At 34.8% G+C, this 20,778-nt stretch overlaps 1 protein-coding gene across 2 annotated transcripts in view; it reads right to left on the minus strand.

The window, feature by feature from the left end:
* LOC106872119 (complexin) overlaps window positions 1–20,778 on the minus strand; it is a 286,577-nt gene that overhangs the window by 117,467 nt on the left and 148,332 nt on the right. For both annotated transcript variants that reach the window (XM_089340742.1, XM_089340745.1), the window contains exon 2: window positions 19,269–19,421. In XM_089340742.1, coding sequence (XP_089196868.1) covers window positions 19,269–19,323 — 55 coding nt within the window. In that variant the 5' untranslated portion in view covers window positions 19,324–19,421. The remainder of the gene's footprint in view (window positions 1–19,268; window positions 19,422–20,778) is intronic.

Genomic DNA, 20,778 nt, shown 5'->3' on the forward strand with positions numbered 1-20,778 from the left:
TGTGTGTGTGTGTGTGTGTGTGTATGTATATATATATATATATATATATATATATATATATATATATATATACATACACACACAAAACCTATTTTCTAATTTAATTGATTTAGTCAGGCAAGAGGTTAAAGCAAGTTTTCAGCAGGTTTTGTCTTTGCAGCAAAACTAAATGTTTAAGCAAGTTAGAACAAGCATAACAGTATGTATAATATATATATATGTGTGTGTGTGTGTTATTATTATTATTATTACTATTTAAAACAATTTGATTCAGCTCCATATGTAACTCACAATAAATATGTTTGCGTCCCTTTTTCTCTTGCTTGACCACTCACACACACACACACACACACACACACACACACACATATATATAGATAGATATAAAACTTAGATAAAACTTAGATATGTTTCGACCAAAGATTGATCCAGGCCATGTCTAACTTAATACCACCACCTGATATATAAATCCTTTATATATATATATATATATATATATATATATATATATATATATATATATGTACATATATATATATATGTATATATATATATACAATTATAAATAAGGGCAAAAGAAAAAAATTACTATGCCAATATGCTGAGAAATAGACTTTAAATCGTCAATCAGCACGTACAATATACATTACTATGAATATATGCTGGCCACTTGATGAGATTTAAAAAAAATTTTTTATCCTATATTAGAAGTATATATATATATATATATATATATATACATATATATATATATATATATGCATACATGAATACACACTACATGCTACATGTATATACATTGAGAAGATAAAGCTTTTTCAAAAAAGAATTGAAATATAATTTATTAAAGTACATTTTCTCTGTTAGCTACAAGCTTATTACTAGGTTTGAGCTAGTAACATTTATGAAGATGTTTTATCTGCTCAAGATAATAAATAAGTTTCTTTTAACAAATTACCTATTGCTTATAAGATATTTGCTCTGCATACACAGTGCTATTATCTCAGGACAGCATATCTTAGGATATAAATGTCATGGCCATGGTTAGACTATCTAACTGAAGAATTCTTCTATCACCTAATTCCATACCATGGGTTTTAATAAAACAGACAGACTTAACAATAACTACAAGAGAGTCAATTTTCTTAATCCAAGAACAATGACAGTTGACTTTTACAGGATTTGCATTAGTGAAGCAGATGAGATGATTTATGTTATCTAAAAGCATATAATGTGAAGGATAAATTATGATAGTGAATTAGGTGGGACAGAAGATTCAAAATACAATGCACGTAATATACATTGAAAATATACTTGCAGTATGCATGTCACACACAAGCTGACAACTAGCCAAGAAAACACAGGAACTAATTTCTCATTACAGATATATAAGTTGTAGAATAAATCAAATGAAGAGCATGAAATATGGTCCCAGGAAATGCAGGCGTTAAAGAATTTCATCAGCTAGATAATAGATATATTAAGCCTTTCAACAATAGGCACAGGGCCTGAAATTTTGAGAGAGGGTGTTAGGTGATTACATCAACCCCAGTACTCAACTGGTACTTATTTTATTGACCTGGAAGGATGAAAGGCAAAGTCCACCTTGGCAGAATTTGAACTCAGAACATAAAGATGGACAAAATGCCAGAAAGCTAATAATTCTGCCAGCTCACTAGCTTAAAAAAAAATATACAGTAATCCCTTGCCATATCACGGTTCACCTATCGTGCACTCAGTACATCACGGTTCACCTATAACATACTCAGTACATCACAGTTCACCTATTGTGCACTCAGTACATCATGGTTCACTATCATGCACTCAGTACATCACGGTTCATCTATTGTGCGCTCAGTACATCACGGTTCACCTATAACACACTCAGTACATCACGGTTCATCTATTGTGCGCTCAGTACATCACGGTTCACCTATAACACACTCAGTACATCACGGTTCATCTATTGTGCACTCAGTACATCACGGTTCAACTATAACACACTCAGTACATCACGGTTCATCTATTGTGCACTCAGTACATCACGGTTCACCTATAACACACTCAGTACATCACGGTTCATCTATTGTGCACTCAGTACATCACGGTTCACCTATAACACACTCAGTACATCACGGTTCATCTATTGTGCGCTCAGTACATCACGGTTCACCTATAACACACTTAGTACATCACGGTTCATCTATTGTGCGCTCAGTACATCACGGTTCACCTATAACACACTCAGTACATCACGGTTCATCTATTGTGCACTCAGTACATCACGGTTCAACTATAACACACTTAGTACATCACGGTTCATCTATTGTGCGCTCAGTACATCACGGTTCACCTATAACACACTCAGTACATCACGGTTCATCTATTGTGCACTCAGTACATCACGGTTCAACTATAACACACTTAGTACATCACGGTTCATCTATTGTGCGCTCAGTACATCACAGTTCAACTATAACACACTCAGTACATCACAGTTCACCTATTGTGCACTCAGTACATCATGGTTCACTATCATGCACTCAGTACATTACGGTTCACCTATAACACACTTAGTACAGCACGGTTCATCTATTGTGCGCTCAGTACATCACGGTTCACCTATAACACACTCAGTACATCACGGTTCATCTATTGTGCACTCAGTACATCACGGTTCAACTATAACACACTCAGTACATCACGGTTCACCTATCGTGCACTCAGTACATCATGCAATAATATGTCTATAGCAAAGATACTAAGTCACAAATATCTTAGTATCTCTTGCTTTAAATTATTATTATTTATGTTGATTAGCCACTGGTCAACCACTAATTGAACAGACCTGTCATTGAAGGTATTTCTGTAATGACCATCTCATATTTTTCCAGGCTAGCATAAGATGGCAGGGTGTACATATTGCAGAAGTTATATAATTGTTTTTTACACAACATTTCTGTAATTTACAGAACCTATTAAGAGTGAGGGTAGAACTAACCCTGTCTAGCTCAAAATAACAACTGTAAGTGATAAAAGAGCAAACACTAACAGCGTATCTGAATTGGCTAGGATGGGGCTCTATCACATGACCCACTGCCAGCTGAGAGATACCAAGCAAAACGAATGGAATTAAAAGCATAGAATATACTAGACTTTGCTAAAAGCAGAATTCAGAATCACAACTCTTGTACTAAAGCTTAAAATGCATGGTTAGAGATGGAGGCATGGCTGTGCATTTCACAACCACAGAGTTCTGGATTTTGGTCTGGATAGTTCTTGACTTGGTCCCATGGCATTGGGCAAGTGTCATTTATCAAAGCCTAAAACCTTATGTTGATCAATATTTTGAGAATGAGACCAACGTGTAGAAACTATTCAGAAGCTTGTCACATGCACTCGCATGTGTGTGCGTGATTTCATGCATGTGTGTGTGTGAGCCCATGCATGTGTGTATATGTATGTTGTTTCTATAGGCTACATGGATGTCTATTGGCAAAAAAATATATATATAAAAATTGTGAAGGAAAGTAAATAAAAAAATGGAACCCAAATAAATCGGTGTTTACTGAGTGATGCTTCACACAGTATTTATTTAGCACTGAGTAACAGAAGCACATTATGAGTCTGTTTGTCTCTTTGGCAGAAACACAGTGAACTAATGATTGGGTCATAGGAAGCCTGTAACTAAAGCCAGCATTGTTTACCAAATGAAATATAAATCCGTCCATCATTTTGTATCTGGGTTTTGTCCCCATTAACAGGGGTGGCCAGATCTACCTCAATGCCATAGCAACCGCCCTCACACCATCTCACCCGGTTTTGGGAATCCTCCCTTCTCAAGCCAACCCTCCCAATCTCCTCCACCTGTCCCCTCCACATTTTCCTTGGTCTACCTCGCTTTCGCTATCCATTCACCTCAAACTCTAGCACCTTCTTCAAAACATGCTCCTCATCCCTCCCTCAACACATGCCCATACTACTGCACTCCATTCGCCCTCCCCAGCCATTCCACTGATTCCACCAACCCCAGCATCCCCATCAAGTCCTCAGTCTACCTCTTATCAAACAGCCTCACGCCACACATTTCTCTCACCATCGCTCTCTCTGTCCTTCTCAAAATTTCCACCTCTCTCTCTGTCTGTCTGTCTCTCTCTCTCTCTATCTCTGTCTGTCTGTCTCTCTCTCTCTCTCTCTATCTCTCTCTCTCAAACATCATGTCTCACTCCCATACAGCATTGCAAATAAGGAACATGCTAATAACTGATCTAGAATTACAATAAATCAAAAGTTATAAATTTCTGACAAGACGTGTTATAAATAACCAACGTATAATTTGTCATCCATCATTTTATCTAAGACATTGGATATATAAAATGTCTGTATATTAGACAAAAGAGAACTGTTGATAGAGATTTCAACAGGTGTTGTAAGACAACTTTCTGAATACATTTACACAAGACATTTCATTTATTGTAATATTTGTATGATTTATGGTCTTTTGATTTCAATTCATATTCATCCCTAAAGCGTTTTCGTTCGTTCGTTTTGTGGATGACAAATAGAAAAATGATCATGAATGTGCACAGACAAGCCGTTTGCTAATTTTCTGCAGCGTAGGCCACATAAGGCACCAACTGATTTCTTACTTGTTACTAAGTGCTGTTTACACATTACAAGGCACCTTAGTATAATGCAGTCCCACAAATCATACTTCTATTTTCTTTATTGCAAATAATGAAAGATTTCTTTTTGTATCAGGCGTTTGGTGTAATTTTTTGTTATGTTTACACCAGGCTACTATTTCATGTATTTTCACTTAGACTAATAAGAACTCCCTCTATTATCGTTGCGTATGTTCAATAAATCAATGGGCTCACACACGGGTATACCATAGAAAAAAAACCTTCATTTGACAATGATCTTTATCTGCAAATCTAAAGATTTAAGCTGTTTCATCATCATCATCATCACCATCATCATCACTATCATCATCGTCACCATCTACATTATTATCATCACCATCATCATCATCATTTAAACACATAAAGGAGATGCCCATAATAAGACATCTAACCAACTAGAAGGAGCAGTCAAACTCCAAACCACAATTAGGGATAATTTCGAAAGGGAATGAAAAATAGAAACATTTACCTGCTCCTTCTAGCGGGTTAGATGTCTTATCATGGACATCTCTCTTATGTGTTTAAATGTACACTGTATGTATTTATATGAATAATATATAGTCTACTGACTAGTTTTTTCTTCTTGCTAGACCAATGGTAGCAAAAAGAGTTTCTAAATTTTTATGCTACCCTGAGATTTTGTCATACCGGCCATGACGAAGGGAAATAGCCCTGAAACTCGAGTCGCCTTTATATATATATATTTATATTTATATATTTATATATTTGATCCTTTATATTGAACACTCAATATTTCATCTACATTCAATACTTTCTTTCATGGTGCCATCCATTTTTATTTTATTTTATTTTATATTGTATATTGTATATCATATTATATATTGTATATTCCATATTCTATACCCCACATTAGTTCTGCAGGAATATAAATAAAACATAAAAAACAGACAGTGTTGGAACTCTTTTAAGCAAAATAATATATTCCTCTATACACAATCATACAAAAAAACCCACCTTTTTTGTATTTATTTTTACTCGCATATATATATATATATATATATATATATATATACATACATATGTACCTACATACACACATGCAAACATATATACTCTTTCTTACTCTAGGCACAAGGCTCAAAATTTTTGGAAAGGGAGCCAGTCGATTAGATCGACCCCAGTACACAACTGGTACTTAATTTATCAAAAGGATGAAAGGCAAAGTCGACCTCGGCGAAATTTGAACTCAGAATATAAAGAAAGACATATATATACATATATACATATGCATATATGGGTACAGGATGTCACCAAAGGTAAACAATATGAAATCCGAAAACAAATAAGTTCAATACGCAAACAAGAGAAACAAATTTAAAACAGGACAAGTAACACAAAGAACGACCCTTCATCAGTTGTCAGTAGTCTAATGTTCGAAATGAGGAGTAGATAGACAGCCGACAACTGATGAAGGGTCGTTCTTTGTGTTACGTGTCCTATTTTACATTTGTTTCTCTCGTTGTTTGCGTATTGAACTCATTTGTTTTCGTATTTCATGTTGTTTACCATGGGTGACGTTCTGTACCCATATATGCATATGTGTATATGTATATACATATATATATTATTTATATTATTATTTGATTGAACACCAAGCATCCATTTCCAAGTATATATATATTTGAACCAAATTCAATGACTGGCACCTGTGTCAGTGGAGCGCTAACAGCACCATCCAAGCGTGATCATTGCCAGAGCAGCTGTCTGGCTTCCATGCCGGTGGCACATAAAATGCACCATTTGAGCATGATCGTTACCAGCATCGCCTTACTGGCACGTGAACAAAACATTCAAACGTGGTCGTTGCCAGTGCCGCTGGACTGACCCCTGTGCAGGTGGCATGTGAAAACACTATTTGAGCATGGCCATTGCCAGTACCACCTGACTGGGCCTTGTGCCAGTGGAACGTAAAAGCACCCACTACACTCTCGGAGTGGTTGGCGTTAGGAAGGGCATCCAGCTGTAGAAACTCTGCCAGACTAGATTGGAGCCTGTTTATAATTACACCATATGTTACACATACATACACACAGATATATATATATATATATATATATATATATATATATAATAATAATAATAATAGGGATAAAATCCAAAATTACAGGTAAAAACTCAATTAAAATCAACTTATTAAAAATTAAAATTAAATTATTATTATTATCTTATGATATTTACTTTGTATTATATTATACTTATTTATTGTGCCTTTACTTATTAATATTTCTATATGTGACAGTGGATTTTCACCGATGAGTTCGTGAAACTTGGTTCTTTTCCGTAAAACTATATATATATCTATCATCATCATCATCATCATCGTTTAACGTCCGCTTTCCATGCTAGCATGGGTTGGACGACTTGACTGAGGACTGGTGAAACCGGATGGCAACACAGGGCTCCAATCTAAATTTGGCAGAGTTTCTACAGCTGGATGCCCTTCCTAACGCCAACCACTCAGAGAGTGTAGTAGGTGCTTTTACGTGTCACCTGCACGAAGGCCAGTCAGGCGATACTGGCAACGGCCACGCTCGAAATGGTGTCTTTTATGTGCTACCCGCACAAGCCAGTCCAGGGGCACTGGCAACGATCTCGCTCGAAAATCCTACGGAGGCCAGTCAGGCGGTAATATATATATATATATATATATATATATATGGTCCCACCCATGCCAGCATGGAAGGCGAATATTAAATGATGATGATGATGTGTATGTATTGTGTGTGTGTGTGTCTGTGTATGTCCAGCACAGATTTTGTCTTATCCAGTGCCTTCTATTGACAATTTCTGTTACAGCTTTATGTGTCATCATATATATATCAGTCAGTATGTGCGTGTGTGTGTGGCTATAGTTGAAGCTAAGAAATGTAAGCTATTTTTGTTAATTGCTTTAAATAATAAGATTACTGTGTCCAACACAACAACTATATCAGTGGCATTACTAACAGCAACAACCAACCCTCTGTTGTACAAATCTCATTACTTGTATTATAGAAATCAATAATGATATTAAATATGAAAAACAATAAGTCTGATATTTAAGTAGGAACCATATCTTTTGTTTGTTTGTTTGTTTTTTTCTTTTCAAAGCCATACAGAAAGATAAATATAATAAATTAATGTTTTAAATATTAGAGAAAATAATAACAAAATATATATAATTTAGAATGAAAAACAATATAAATGTGTTGAAATTCTATAGAATGTTATTCTTGACTGAATATTCTGTTACAAAATAACATAAATAACAGTTTGAATGACAAAACAAACCTTATCAAATATCAGAAGCTGTAAGACTGAAAAGGTCTTCACACAGCCAAGATGATGGGGCAACAAATAAAATAGCCAGATGAGAGTGAGTAACGGTGATAGTATGTAGATTTTTATTGGTGCTGCACTGTGTTCAAGTCCAGGAGACTTTGTGTTCACTTACTTCTAGGATGAAATTATTACTGTTGTTTAACCCAGTCACCCGATGAAGGCTGGAGGGTATATCAGCCGAAATGTTGTGTTAACAACAAACAAGATGAGGACAAATATCCATCAAATGTAAATAATGTAAATAATATGAAAGACATCCTCCCATAATTATAAAATAAATAAAGTAATCACTATTCTTTGCTTGGCTCCCAACTGATTAGGATAAGATAAAAATCATACAAAAGAATACCTTCTAAAAACCAGTCATGATTTAAAATTTTAAACATGCATGAAAGTCAGTGTTTGTGTGTGGCAGGAGTGAATTTGTGTATTCATCTGTGAGGAGGGGCGTATGAATGTGTATGTGTAAACGTGTGTGTTAATCTGTGAGGAGGGCTGTATGAATGTGTATGTATAAATGTGTGTGTTCATCTGTGAGGTGGGGTGTATGAATGTGTATGTTTAAGCATGTGGTCATAAATTATATTTATGAAAATTGCATTCAGTTGAGTTGACAGCTGGAGAATGAAAGAGTCTGTGTCTCCTCACCAGTGCATGACTGTACTAATGACCAATGCACTTAAATGACCCTGGTCCAGCCTATGGCCCAACTATAAATAACCATCATTGGACAGTTTAGTTTACAGCATAGAGAAAGTAGGAGGGGAAAAAAAACCAAGTACAGTATAATTAATTAGAGCTTTGTCTGTCTGCTTTGTTAATGGGAGTTTTGTTAGTTTCCAATGCTAGCAGATACATGAAATGTGAACCTGACCCATTATGTAACAGTAAAGTTTAATGTTAAAATCTGTGTGATTTTGGATGTAGTCGTTAAATGATTTTATTCCAGATGCTGTTATTTGCTAACAGAATTTTCAGTTTAACCACAAGATTCTACGAAAATCGTCATCATATCATTATTCAATGTCTGTTTTCCTTGCTTGCATGGGTTGGATAGTTTGCTAGGAGCTGGCAAGCCAGAGTGCTGCACCAGGCTCCAAGTGTCCATTTTGGCATGATTTCTACAGCTGGATGCCCTTCCTGACGCCAACCACTTTATAGAGTATACTGGATGCTTTTTATGTGGCACCAGTGCATTTTCCTTGGCTGCATCAAAAGTGCTACTTACACGACACCAGAATAATAGATTATTGGTGTAAAATCACTTTTGGTCTTTGTTGTATGGGAAATCTGTACACCCCCGTGATTGGCTAAATGAACTATCCTAGTTAGTATAAATGAGCATGCGCAGAACAGTCTGGGAAGAGTGTCATATGCACAGTCATAGTGTACAGGACGTAGGAATTATTGAATAGAGATAACGTGGAAGATACACAGTTGGAGAATAATAAGAGAACATTAGGAACAGACGGTATTCTTTTCTACTCTATGCACAAGGCTCAAAATTTTCAGGGAAGGGGCCAATCAATTAGATTGACCTTAGTAAGCAACTGGTACTTAATTTATCGACCCCGAAAGGATGAAAGGCAAAGTCGACCTCAGTGGAATTTGAACTCAGAACATAAAGACAGACGAAATACCACTAAGCATTTTGCTTGGCATGCTAATGCTTCTGCCACCCTTGCTGCCTTCAGGAATGTTTGATATTATAACAGTTCAGATATAACAGTGATGACAAGATGTCATACATCATATCAGTCTTATATATTTATGTGTTTACATTGATATGCATTGCTCAGCATTATACAATACCATTGCATATTCACAAATCAATACAAGAAAGCTTGCTCATCAGATCGCCAAAACATCATGGTTACTCCAATGGTTTACACAAACACACGCATACACATGGAGTAAGTCTAATGATGGAAGTTATGGTATTACATTTATTTTTTCCATTACAGTTGATTTAACAATATATGGTTCAGATATTTCATGAATATATATATATATATATATATATATATATATATATATATATATATATATTTGAAATAGCACAGCATCCTATCATGACTAAAAGTTCATCTCCTTCTTGCTCAGTGTTATGATACAAGTAGTCTGATACAGAAAGGGCTATATATATATATATATATATATATATATATATATATATATATATATATCATCATCATCGCTATATATAAATACTTGTATGTATGTATTAGTATGGAGAAAGAATACAACCCTGATGAGCTCCTTTCCCATTTTTGAACAAGTAGGTGAAAGACAACAGCTCCTGAACATTGTGACAAAATAAAACTTTATGTATTATGGTTACATTCTTTTCTAATCTAGGCACAAGGCCCGAAATTTTGGGGGAGTGTGGCCAGTCAATTAGATCAACCCCAGTATGCAATTGGTACTTAATTTATCGACTCCGAAAGGATGAAAGGTAAAGTCAACCTCTGCGGAATTTGAACTCAGAACATAAAGGCAGATGAAATACCTCTAAGCATTTCACCCGGTGTGCTAATGTTTCTGGCAGCTTGCCGTCATCTATTATGGTTATATTCAAAGAAGTAGGGGTTTGGCAAACATTATCATGGAAGGAAGAGTAGAGGGTAGCCGATCAAGAGGGAGGCAAAGAACACAATGGATGGACAATAGCACGAGCTGTTCAGTGTTTAGACAAAAGTGGAAAGGCAGCTGGAGAACTCACACTTGATAGGGAACACTTTCATTGTAGGGTCATCACTCTGCTGCAGGGGTACAATACATGACAATGTGTATTAGCAAATATAAGTGGTGTATATGTGTGTGTAGATGTGGATATGGTTCTTAAGTATTTTAGTTTGCAAGACTGCAGTGCTGGTGTGTCTTTCTTTACACAAGTAAATTAAATGAAATGTCAGCAAATATTACAGTAGTTGAAGTGAATACCTACCATCTGAAAATTATCCTAAGAAGCTTATTGTGAGGATTATGGAAGATTAAGAAATGCACTCTTCTGTGTGTATATGTGTGTGCAGGTGTATGTATACATATATATGTATGTGTGTGTGTGTGTGTGTGTGTGTGTGTGTGTGTGTGTGTGTGTGTGTGTGTGTGTGTGTGTGTCATAATCAATCATTATTTAATGCCCATCTTCAATGCTAGCATGGGTTGGACAATTAGACAGAAACAAACAATTTGGAGGACTACACCATCCTCCAGTGTCTAACTTGACATGGTTTCTTTACTAGGATGCTCTTACTAATAACAACCAAACAAAGAGCATAAATCAAATACACATTCATATGCCTATATTGGAAAATCTGCATAGCACCTTGGGCAAATGCCTTCTACTATAGCCTTGGGCTGACCAAAGCTTTGTGAGTGGATTTGGTAGACGGAAACTGAAAGAAGCTCGTCGTATATATATATATATATATATATATATATATATATATATATATATATATATATATATGTATACATACATGTATGTATGTATGTATGTATGTATGTATGTGTGTGTATATGTTTATGTGTCTGTGTTTGTCCCCCCAACTTCGTTTGACAACCGATGCTGGTGTGTTTACGTCGCCGTAACTTAACGGTTCGGCAAAAGAGACCCGATAGAATAAGTACTAGGCTTACAAAGAATAAGTCCTGGGGTCGATTTGCTCGACTAAAGGCAGTGCTCCAGCATGGCCACAGTCAAATGACGGAAACAAGTAAAAGAGAGAAAAGAGAGAATATATATATATATATATATATATATATATATATACATACATATATATATATATATATATATATATATATATATATATATATATATATATATATATATATATGCATATATACATACATATATGTACGTACCTACATCTAAACGTATATATATATATATATATATATATATATATATATAAGCATATGTGGGCACAGGGCATCATGAAACATGTACAAAAAAAGAATATGAAGCATGAGTACATGGGACATGAATTGTTCTTTCAAGCAACGAAAGGCACAAATGGAAAACAAAACAAACAACATAAAGAACAACCCTTCATCAGTTGTTGGCTGTTTTTCTACTCTCGTATTTCGAGCATTTAACAACAATATACGCTTTCAAAAAAACAGTTGTTCCCGCAAAGCAAATTAAATAAAATTTGGGATTTTTGCAGCGGGTCAAAATAGGTAACACAAACAGGACAGTGAAAACAAACAGGAAGGGCTGCTAAGCCTAAACAAGGTTGTGGTGGCAAACGCATGAATCAAGCGTGGACAGGAGACAAACATGAACATGTCTTCCTTGTTCCAGCTACAACGGAGAGAAAGAAAGAAACACAAGTGAGGAGAAGAAAGATGACCGATGGTCATGTGGGAGCCACGTGAGCAAGGGAGGAGGAGTGAAGGAGAGAGTGTGACAGAGTAATAAGGAAGAATAGTGGGAAAAGAGGAGGTAAAAGAATAACAGAGAAAAAGAGGGAAAAACGAAGGATAAAATTTTATTAAAAAAAATTTTGTCAGTGAACAGCATATGAAAAATACCTTTTAAGGTGGATATTATACAATTATAAATAAGGGCAAAAAGAAAAAAAATTCATTCCCAATATGCTGAAAAATAGATGCTAAATCGTTTAACCACATAAAATATTTTCACTTATATTATTAGACCATGTGCTGAAACAAAGAAACCAAGCTAATGAAATTCATAAAAATATAGTTATCCCCAGTTTGACAGATTTAGCATCTATTTTTCAGCATATTGGCAAAGATAATTTTTTCTTTTTGCCCTTATTTATAACTATATATATATATGAAACATGGGCTGTAACTGCTGAGGACATACGTAAGCTCGCAAGGAATGAAGCCAGTATGCTCCGTTGGATGTGTAATGTCAATGTGAATACCCGTCAGAGTGTAAGTATCTTGAGAGAAAAGCTGAACATTAGAAGCATCAGTTGTGGCATGCAAGAGAGACGATTGCGCTGGTATGGACATGTGGTGAGAATGGAGGAGGATAGCTGCGTGAAAAAGTGCCACACTCTAACAGTTGAGGGAACCCGTGGAAGAGGTAGGCCCAGGAAGACCTGGGCTGAGGTGGTGAGGCAAGACCTTCGTACATTGGGCCTCACCGAGGCGATGACTACGGACCGAGACCTTTGGAAATGGGCTGTGCGTGAGAAGACCCGGCAAGCCAAGTAAGATCGTTGCCAGTGCCCCTGGACTGGTTCTTGTGCGGGTGGCACATGAGATGCACCATTTTGAGCGTGGCCGTTGCCAGTACCGCCTGACTGGCTCCTGTAGGATTTTCGAGCGAGATCGTTGCCAGTGCCCCTGGACTGGCTTGTGCGGGTGGCACATAAAAGACACCATTTCGAGCGTGGCCGTTTTCGTGCGGGTGACACGTAAAAGCACCCACGACACTCTCTGAGTGGTTGGCGTTAGGAAGGGCATCCAGCTGTAGAAACTCTGCCAAATCAGACTGGAGCCTGGTGTTGCCATCCGGTTTCACCAGTCCTCAGTCAAATCGTCCAACCCATGCTAGCATGGAAAGCGGACGTTAAACGATGATGATGATGATGATGATATATATATATATATATATATATATATATATATATATATATGTATATATAAATATATATATATAAAAATGTTATAATTTAAGGCATATTCCATTAGGAATGTAGCAGAGCACAGTATAGAGCTTGTTCACCTTTAGAATTTCCAAATGGTTGGTATCATGATATACTTCCAAGTCAAGTTTTGGGCATTCATCGTGTGTGAAGATAAAACTGAATAAGAGTCAACAAGAAGGAATATGGTTTGACAGTTATTGTAGTGATTAAAAAATAACTGTCAAACCGTATTCCTTCTTGTTCATTCTAACTTATTCTATACACACACAAACACATTTTAATGTGTAACATTGATTCCAAAATTTCCAGAAGTAGAACCATGATATAAATATTCGTTTTGATTAAGGAAGAAAGAAAAATACAATTACAGACATGTAATCCAAAAACAAGATAATTGTTGTCGGCACTCCATCACTTATGACATCGAGGGTTCCAGTTGATCCAATCAACGGAACAGCCTGCTCGTGAAATTATCATGCAAGTGGCTGAGCACTCCACAGACACGTGTACCCTTAACGTAGTTCTCAGGGATATTCAGCGTGACACAGTGTGACAAGGCTGACCCTTTGAATTACAGGCACAAGAGAGACAGGAAGTTGTGGTGAAAGAGTACAGCAGGGTTCGCCACCGTCCCCTGCCGGAGCCTCGTGGAGCTTTAGGTGTTTTCGCTCAATGAACACTCACAACGGCCGGTCTGGGAATCGAAACCGCGATCCTACGACTGCGAGTCCGCTGCCCTAACCACTGGGCCATTGCGCCTCCACATACAAGATAATTACATAAGAGGAATTAAGTAATTCACAAATGCAGGCATGGCTGTGTGGTTAGAAGCTTGCTTCCCAACCACATGGTTTCAGGTTCAACCCTATTTTTATGTATAAATAAATATTTTATATTTTACTAATTTATATATATACTATGAATCATTTAATATTTAATATAATATTATATAATTTATATACAATACTATAATAATATTATAAATTCATAGCGTCCCCCAACCTATTGCCTTCCCCTCAATACCTCCTTTTTCTCTACTGCCACCCTCCTATCTGCACTTCCCCCTTAGACACCAGCCCCACCTGGACCCTCTCAATGCCCACTGGTGGCAGTAGCACCCACTTTGAGAACCTATGGTCTAAGTGCTAGAGGTGCATGGCTTAGTTGTTAGGGTACTTGGCTCCCAACTATAAAGATCATGAGTTCAATACCTTTTGGCGTGTTGTGTCCTGGAGCAAAACACTTTATTTCATGTTGCTCCAGTTCACTCAAATGGCAAAAGTGAGTCATACCTGTAATTCAGAGGGCCAATCTTGTCACAACCTCTGTCACACTGTATCTCCTTGAGAGCTACATTAAGAGTATGTGGAGCATTCAGTCACTTGCATGTTAATTTCATGAGCAGGTTTATTCTGATGATCAGACCAACAGAAACACTTGTCATCGTAGGCGTTGAGCTGGCAGAACCGTTAGCATGCTGGGCGAAATGCTTAGTGGTATTTCATCTGTCTTTACGTTCTGAGTTCAAATTCCGCCAAAGTCGACTTTGCCTTTCATCTTTCGGGGTCGATAAATTAAGTACCAGTTACGTACTGAGGTCGATGTAATCGACTTAATCCCTTTGTCTGTCCTTGTTTGTCCCCTCTGTGGGCAATAAAGAAATAAGTAACCCTTGTCATCGTAACTGATGGAATGCCAGAAGAGAGGAAATCCAGAAAAGTGTTTGCAGTTTAAAGAAAATGGTAAATGACTTTATATTCCAAATTGATACTCTTTAGCTGCAAAATGCTTTCTGGCATTGTAATTGGTCAACTTCAAAACACATTTTCAGCATCTTTAGATATGTTTGTGACAAAGGTGATTTTTATTAGACCAATTATTGAGAATATTGAGATAAATTTGTTGTAATTAAACTCAGATTAACCCTGACTAAGGAAATTGATCACCACAGATATTACAACTATAGACATGTTGCTTTTTAAGATTTTATATAAAATATTTATATATAAGAAAAAGAAAATAGAAATCATGAAGTTAATAAGTCTTTATTATCAACAACAAATCAAATATGATATTCGATTTGTTGTTGATAATAAATTCTTATTAACTTCCCAATCTCCATTTTCTTGTTCTTCCTTTATATGAAAATAAACTACAGGTTTTATATACATGTCTATTATTTTATGGAAGTCAATTCCCACCAAAATATTAGGTATTGAACCAGTATTTCCTTGAATGGCACCATACCTTCATGAGGCTAACATAACCTCTAATCGAATTTTATATATGTGTATATGTATATATAAGATGAGAAAATAGAGAGGTCATTAATAAATTATTATTTATTAATTTAAAATCGACAAACATCTCATACAGTTGTTTCCATTCCAGAGCTTCTGAAAATTAATTAAATTAAATTAAAAATTATTTGAAAGTCGAATCTCTTCAGAGGTAGTTAAAGATATACAAAATAGGTGTCCAATTCATACATGTTGAGCAAACAGCTGCAAACCGTTATATATTACTGTATATATATTATATATATATAGTAATAACAAAAACTTTGGATGGAAATTCGTAAATACTCTAATGCATTACTATATATGTTTCAATAGACTCCATTCTTTAGTTGTTGTATTCCCAATCCATAGTATATTACAAATATGATTTGCAAAACCCATGAGTTTTAAGGGGAATATTAACCCTTTCGTTACCAACCTGGTTGAAACCGCCTCTGGCTCTGTAGTACAAATGTCTTGTTTTCATAAGTTTTGAATTAAAATCTGCCACCAAACTTTAGTCACAATTTATGTTCCTAACACTAGCTGAATGATAACTAAGTTATTTTACTAAATTCTTTGTTATATTTAAAGTAATTGAAAGAAAAACAGAGCATCTCAACAGAAATACAGTAACGAAAGGGTTAATACATGTGTTCATCTCCTCAGGCTAAAGTTGCATTAGTGTTATTACTGGCACCAGACTTATAACTTTCCCATAAATTTACTCTAGAAGATGAGAAGAATAAGCAATAACCGGAATAAATAGCATAAGAGCTTTTACGAGTGCACTCAAAAATATTTCACATAAACAGACTTAAATGATATATATATATATATATATATATATATATATAATACAGTTTCTAATATATTTATTCTTTATTTTTAAGATAGTATTTAAGATAGTGAAGGAGATTTTACTGATATTTCTAGCAGGATGATTGGCCATGTGAAGGTTCTTATGCTGATAACACAAAGTGAAAAATGTTTAATGTGTAATTAATTACAGCTGTGTAAAAAGTAGATGAACTCTGAAATGTGATCTTGTGGAACAGATAAAAGGAAAGGAGGCAGAGAAGACTAAGGAAGATGGGGAATAAAATTAATGAAGGATGATGATGACCATGATGATTGCACCAAGAAATGATGAAGAGGAGAAGGATCATGACGATTACGGTGGTGATGGTGGTGGTGATGATGATCTTGAATAGAATTACAAAGGCGAGAAATACGCTTGTAAAGAAAATCAAAATGAGGGCAGGAACTGTGATGGACTGTAATCTGAAAACCATTGACAAAAGCGAAGCAGATGATGCTGATGATAAGGGTGAGAATGTTGATGATGATGATGGTGGTGATGAATAGATTCATTAGTAAAGTGAAAGTGAAAAGCCATAGAATCAATCACTGGTAAGATAAGATATTTCAACTTGATTACCAATCGAAGACGTACATCTAATAGCGGAAAAACAGCCAGAGGTCAGAGAACTAATGGCTTTTCCTTTGTAGATTTTCAATCTATTTTAGTATTTGAAGTGCTGATTAAAAAAAAAATAGGGATAGTAAATAAAGATGGTCTTATCAATATAAAGTAACTATTAGATGACAGAATTCTTAGTAAAGGAACTCATTTACATTTCAGATAGGAAACTTCTGTGAATTTCGGCATGACATATTACACTAATGGCAGCAATTTGTCTTGCAAGAAAATGTCACAAAAATAATTACAACATCAATTTTATTTTTAGAACCTAAACTCTATGCTAAAGCTTAACCGGTGGCCTGATGGTTATTGATTATAAAGGACACAATAAACAACTGGTCAAAGATATTCAATGGTTGACCTAAAGTAACTAATATAACCGAAAAATTAACAAGTTACATTATGGATTAAAACTTGACAAAGCAATTGTGTTTTGTCTCTGAACAAGATTTACATAAACTAATATAAAGTAAGAAATATACGCAATTTCTTTATAAGTTTGTAAAGTTGATATTAAAATAGACATTTGACTGCACTAGAAATTTTTTCAAATAAAATATGTCCAATTTTCTCAATGTCAGAAAATCACATACAGATATGTGAAGTTATAGTCAGTAATATTTGTTGCATTTTCTGTTTGGATTTCAATCCACCTGAGACAACCTGGACTAAAGTGTTCATGTCTAAATTAAAACATCAACCAAGTCCTTGTTACCATGCGGTTTCTGTTGGTCAGAACAATTCATGATATATACCAATATAGAAACATATATGTCTTACTAAAACAAGCAATATTGGAACTTTGCTGGAACTGGTGCCCTGAAAAAAAGCACTCAGTATACTTTGTAAAGTGGTGAATATTAGGAAGGACATCCAACCATGCCAAAGCAGACAACTGGAGGGTGGTATATTCCTTCCACCCATCAGATTCTATCAAGGCATTCAACCCATGCCAACATGGCAGACGGATGTTAACAGATGATGTGGATATAATGCAAGTAGCTATGTATTTTCTTTATGGCATGAAACCTGTTCCAGACCCTGACTTTAACCTCTTATATCCTAGTAAAATTTGAATCCATCTCTACTGTAATTCCACCTTCATCTCCAAAATTTTCATTATGCTAACTATAATTAAAATTTAGTCAGTCTATTGATTAGAAATATAATCACAAAAGGGTTACCTAGAAACAACTTCTATTATTTTGTACATTGATATAGTTTTTTTTATTCATTTTTTTTATCATCATTATCCTATAAGGCTTTTTCTCTATGTACTGATATTTCTACATTACTGGAATAGGCGTTTCTCCTTTCCAAATAACCACTGAACTTTCAAATATTTGTAAAATTTATTCTCAACCATCCAACAGATCATAAATTGAAAATAGGAACCAAAATATCTTACAACAAAACAACCATAATAGATGTGATATCTAACCATAAAATATTTCACTTTCCAACCAATTGCAAGAACTCATATCTGAAAACTCAGCAGTAATTCACTTCTATATTTATAGGACTAAATACTGAGGGAAAAGTGGTATAGTTAAATTAATTCACTCAATAACTGGGTGAATCAATGGTATGCAAAATTAATGCTAACAAGTACACATCACACAACCTAGAGGGGTAAAAATATATACGTTAATGAATTCAGTCCAGTATCATAATTTCTTCTTTTTTTTATCAGTTACAATATTTGCAAAAATATAAGAAGAAAAATTAAAGTAAAGTTAATGAAATACCACAATGATAAAATTTTAATATTTTTAGAATAAAAATATTTAAATAATATACATTTTCACTGAGAAACAAAATAATATGAAAAAAAGATTACCTTTCACAGACTTCAGTTGGTCTCCAACCATTTGTTTTGCAATAAATGCCGCCATTATTGAAAATTTTTAAATGTTTCTTATCTAGATACAAATTGTTTTTGCTATCTGGATTAATTGTTGTCTGATAGAAAATTTTCTAAATCTTGACGTATCTGCAATCAGAAAAAAAAAAAAAAATTTAAACATAAATTCAAATGATATCATTAGAGATGTGTTTCGAAAATAATTTGACATATAATGGTCATTAAATTTACTATTCTTGTGTTGGTTATTGTTTTTTTTTCTTTATATAAAAATATTACGAACTTTTAGCACTGAAGTAAAATGACACAAACATAATATCAGAACGTCTGAAACTGACTGAATGATGATAATACAAAACAGGCCTAACCAAACTGAGATAACTCACAAGTGTTTCAATGTACAATGATGAAAATTTCAATGAGAAAAGAAAGGAACCTCTTAAACTTCCTAAATGAAAAGACACATAAAATGGAAACCGCAAGAATGTGGATATTAAAAATGAATGAGAAAAACATTTCAAAATGAAACAGACAAATTACAATGGATAATTAAAAAAAAAAATAAATGCAAAACCAAAAGCAGACATATTGACAATATTCTAGAATCAATCTAGGTAAACAAAGCATACAATTAGTTAAGTATCAATTATGTAGACTTTGAAACTGTCATCATCAAGCTGGAGGTTACTAAAACTGGTGTGAGCAGTTTTTATTTGCTTGCCATCTGTTATTCATGAATTATGGAATTGTTTACCATACCATCTGTTTTAAGTTGCATCCATCAACCACAGGATTTAATTTTCAGCAGTGACCTTCTCTATATTCTTTGGCCATTGTTAATTATCATACAAATTACAGTATTTTCTTGTAGAGTTAAATTTAGACCACAGATTGTTTTCAAATACTTTTGACTTTACTGTATAATATTTTGTATCGATTACTCTTATGAGTGTCACAGATAAGAATAGCATGACTAAATAATACTTTTAATGAGACAGTGAGAGAGCCTCTGTATGGTTCTTCAGCAAGCTAGACAAAGCAGCCAAATTTCCATCGAAGTGTACCTGATTGTGGTAAACAGAGAAAGTTACACATTGTACAATGCAGCCATGATATACAGAATTACCCCAAGAATGCCTTTCATCATGTCTTGTTTTGTAAGGGCTGACTTGGGGTTGAGTAACAATTCTTCTAACTTATTTGTCTCAGTAAAAGACATCAGTTTCATATAATCTCATTTTTGTCTCATTAATATAATCTTAAAGACTGCATTAACATAAGAAGATATATTGTTACAAACTTCTATGAGGAATAATTGCCATTATTTGACTGCAGCAAAACAGACCTGTGAATTTGATACACAATGGACTATCAGGGTACCAAACTGTACTAGTAGTGTTGTATACAAAATACTAGAATTATACATGCACACACACACAATTAAACAGCTGCCATGTGTATCCCAGTTTTAGGATAAGTATTTCAT

This window comes from Octopus bimaculoides, chromosome 2, assembly GCF_046866305.1.
Source record: "Octopus bimaculoides isolate indiv1 chromosome 2, ASM4686630v1, whole genome shotgun sequence".
NCBI lineage: Eukaryota > Metazoa > Mollusca > Cephalopoda > Octopoda > Octopodidae > Octopus > Octopus bimaculoides.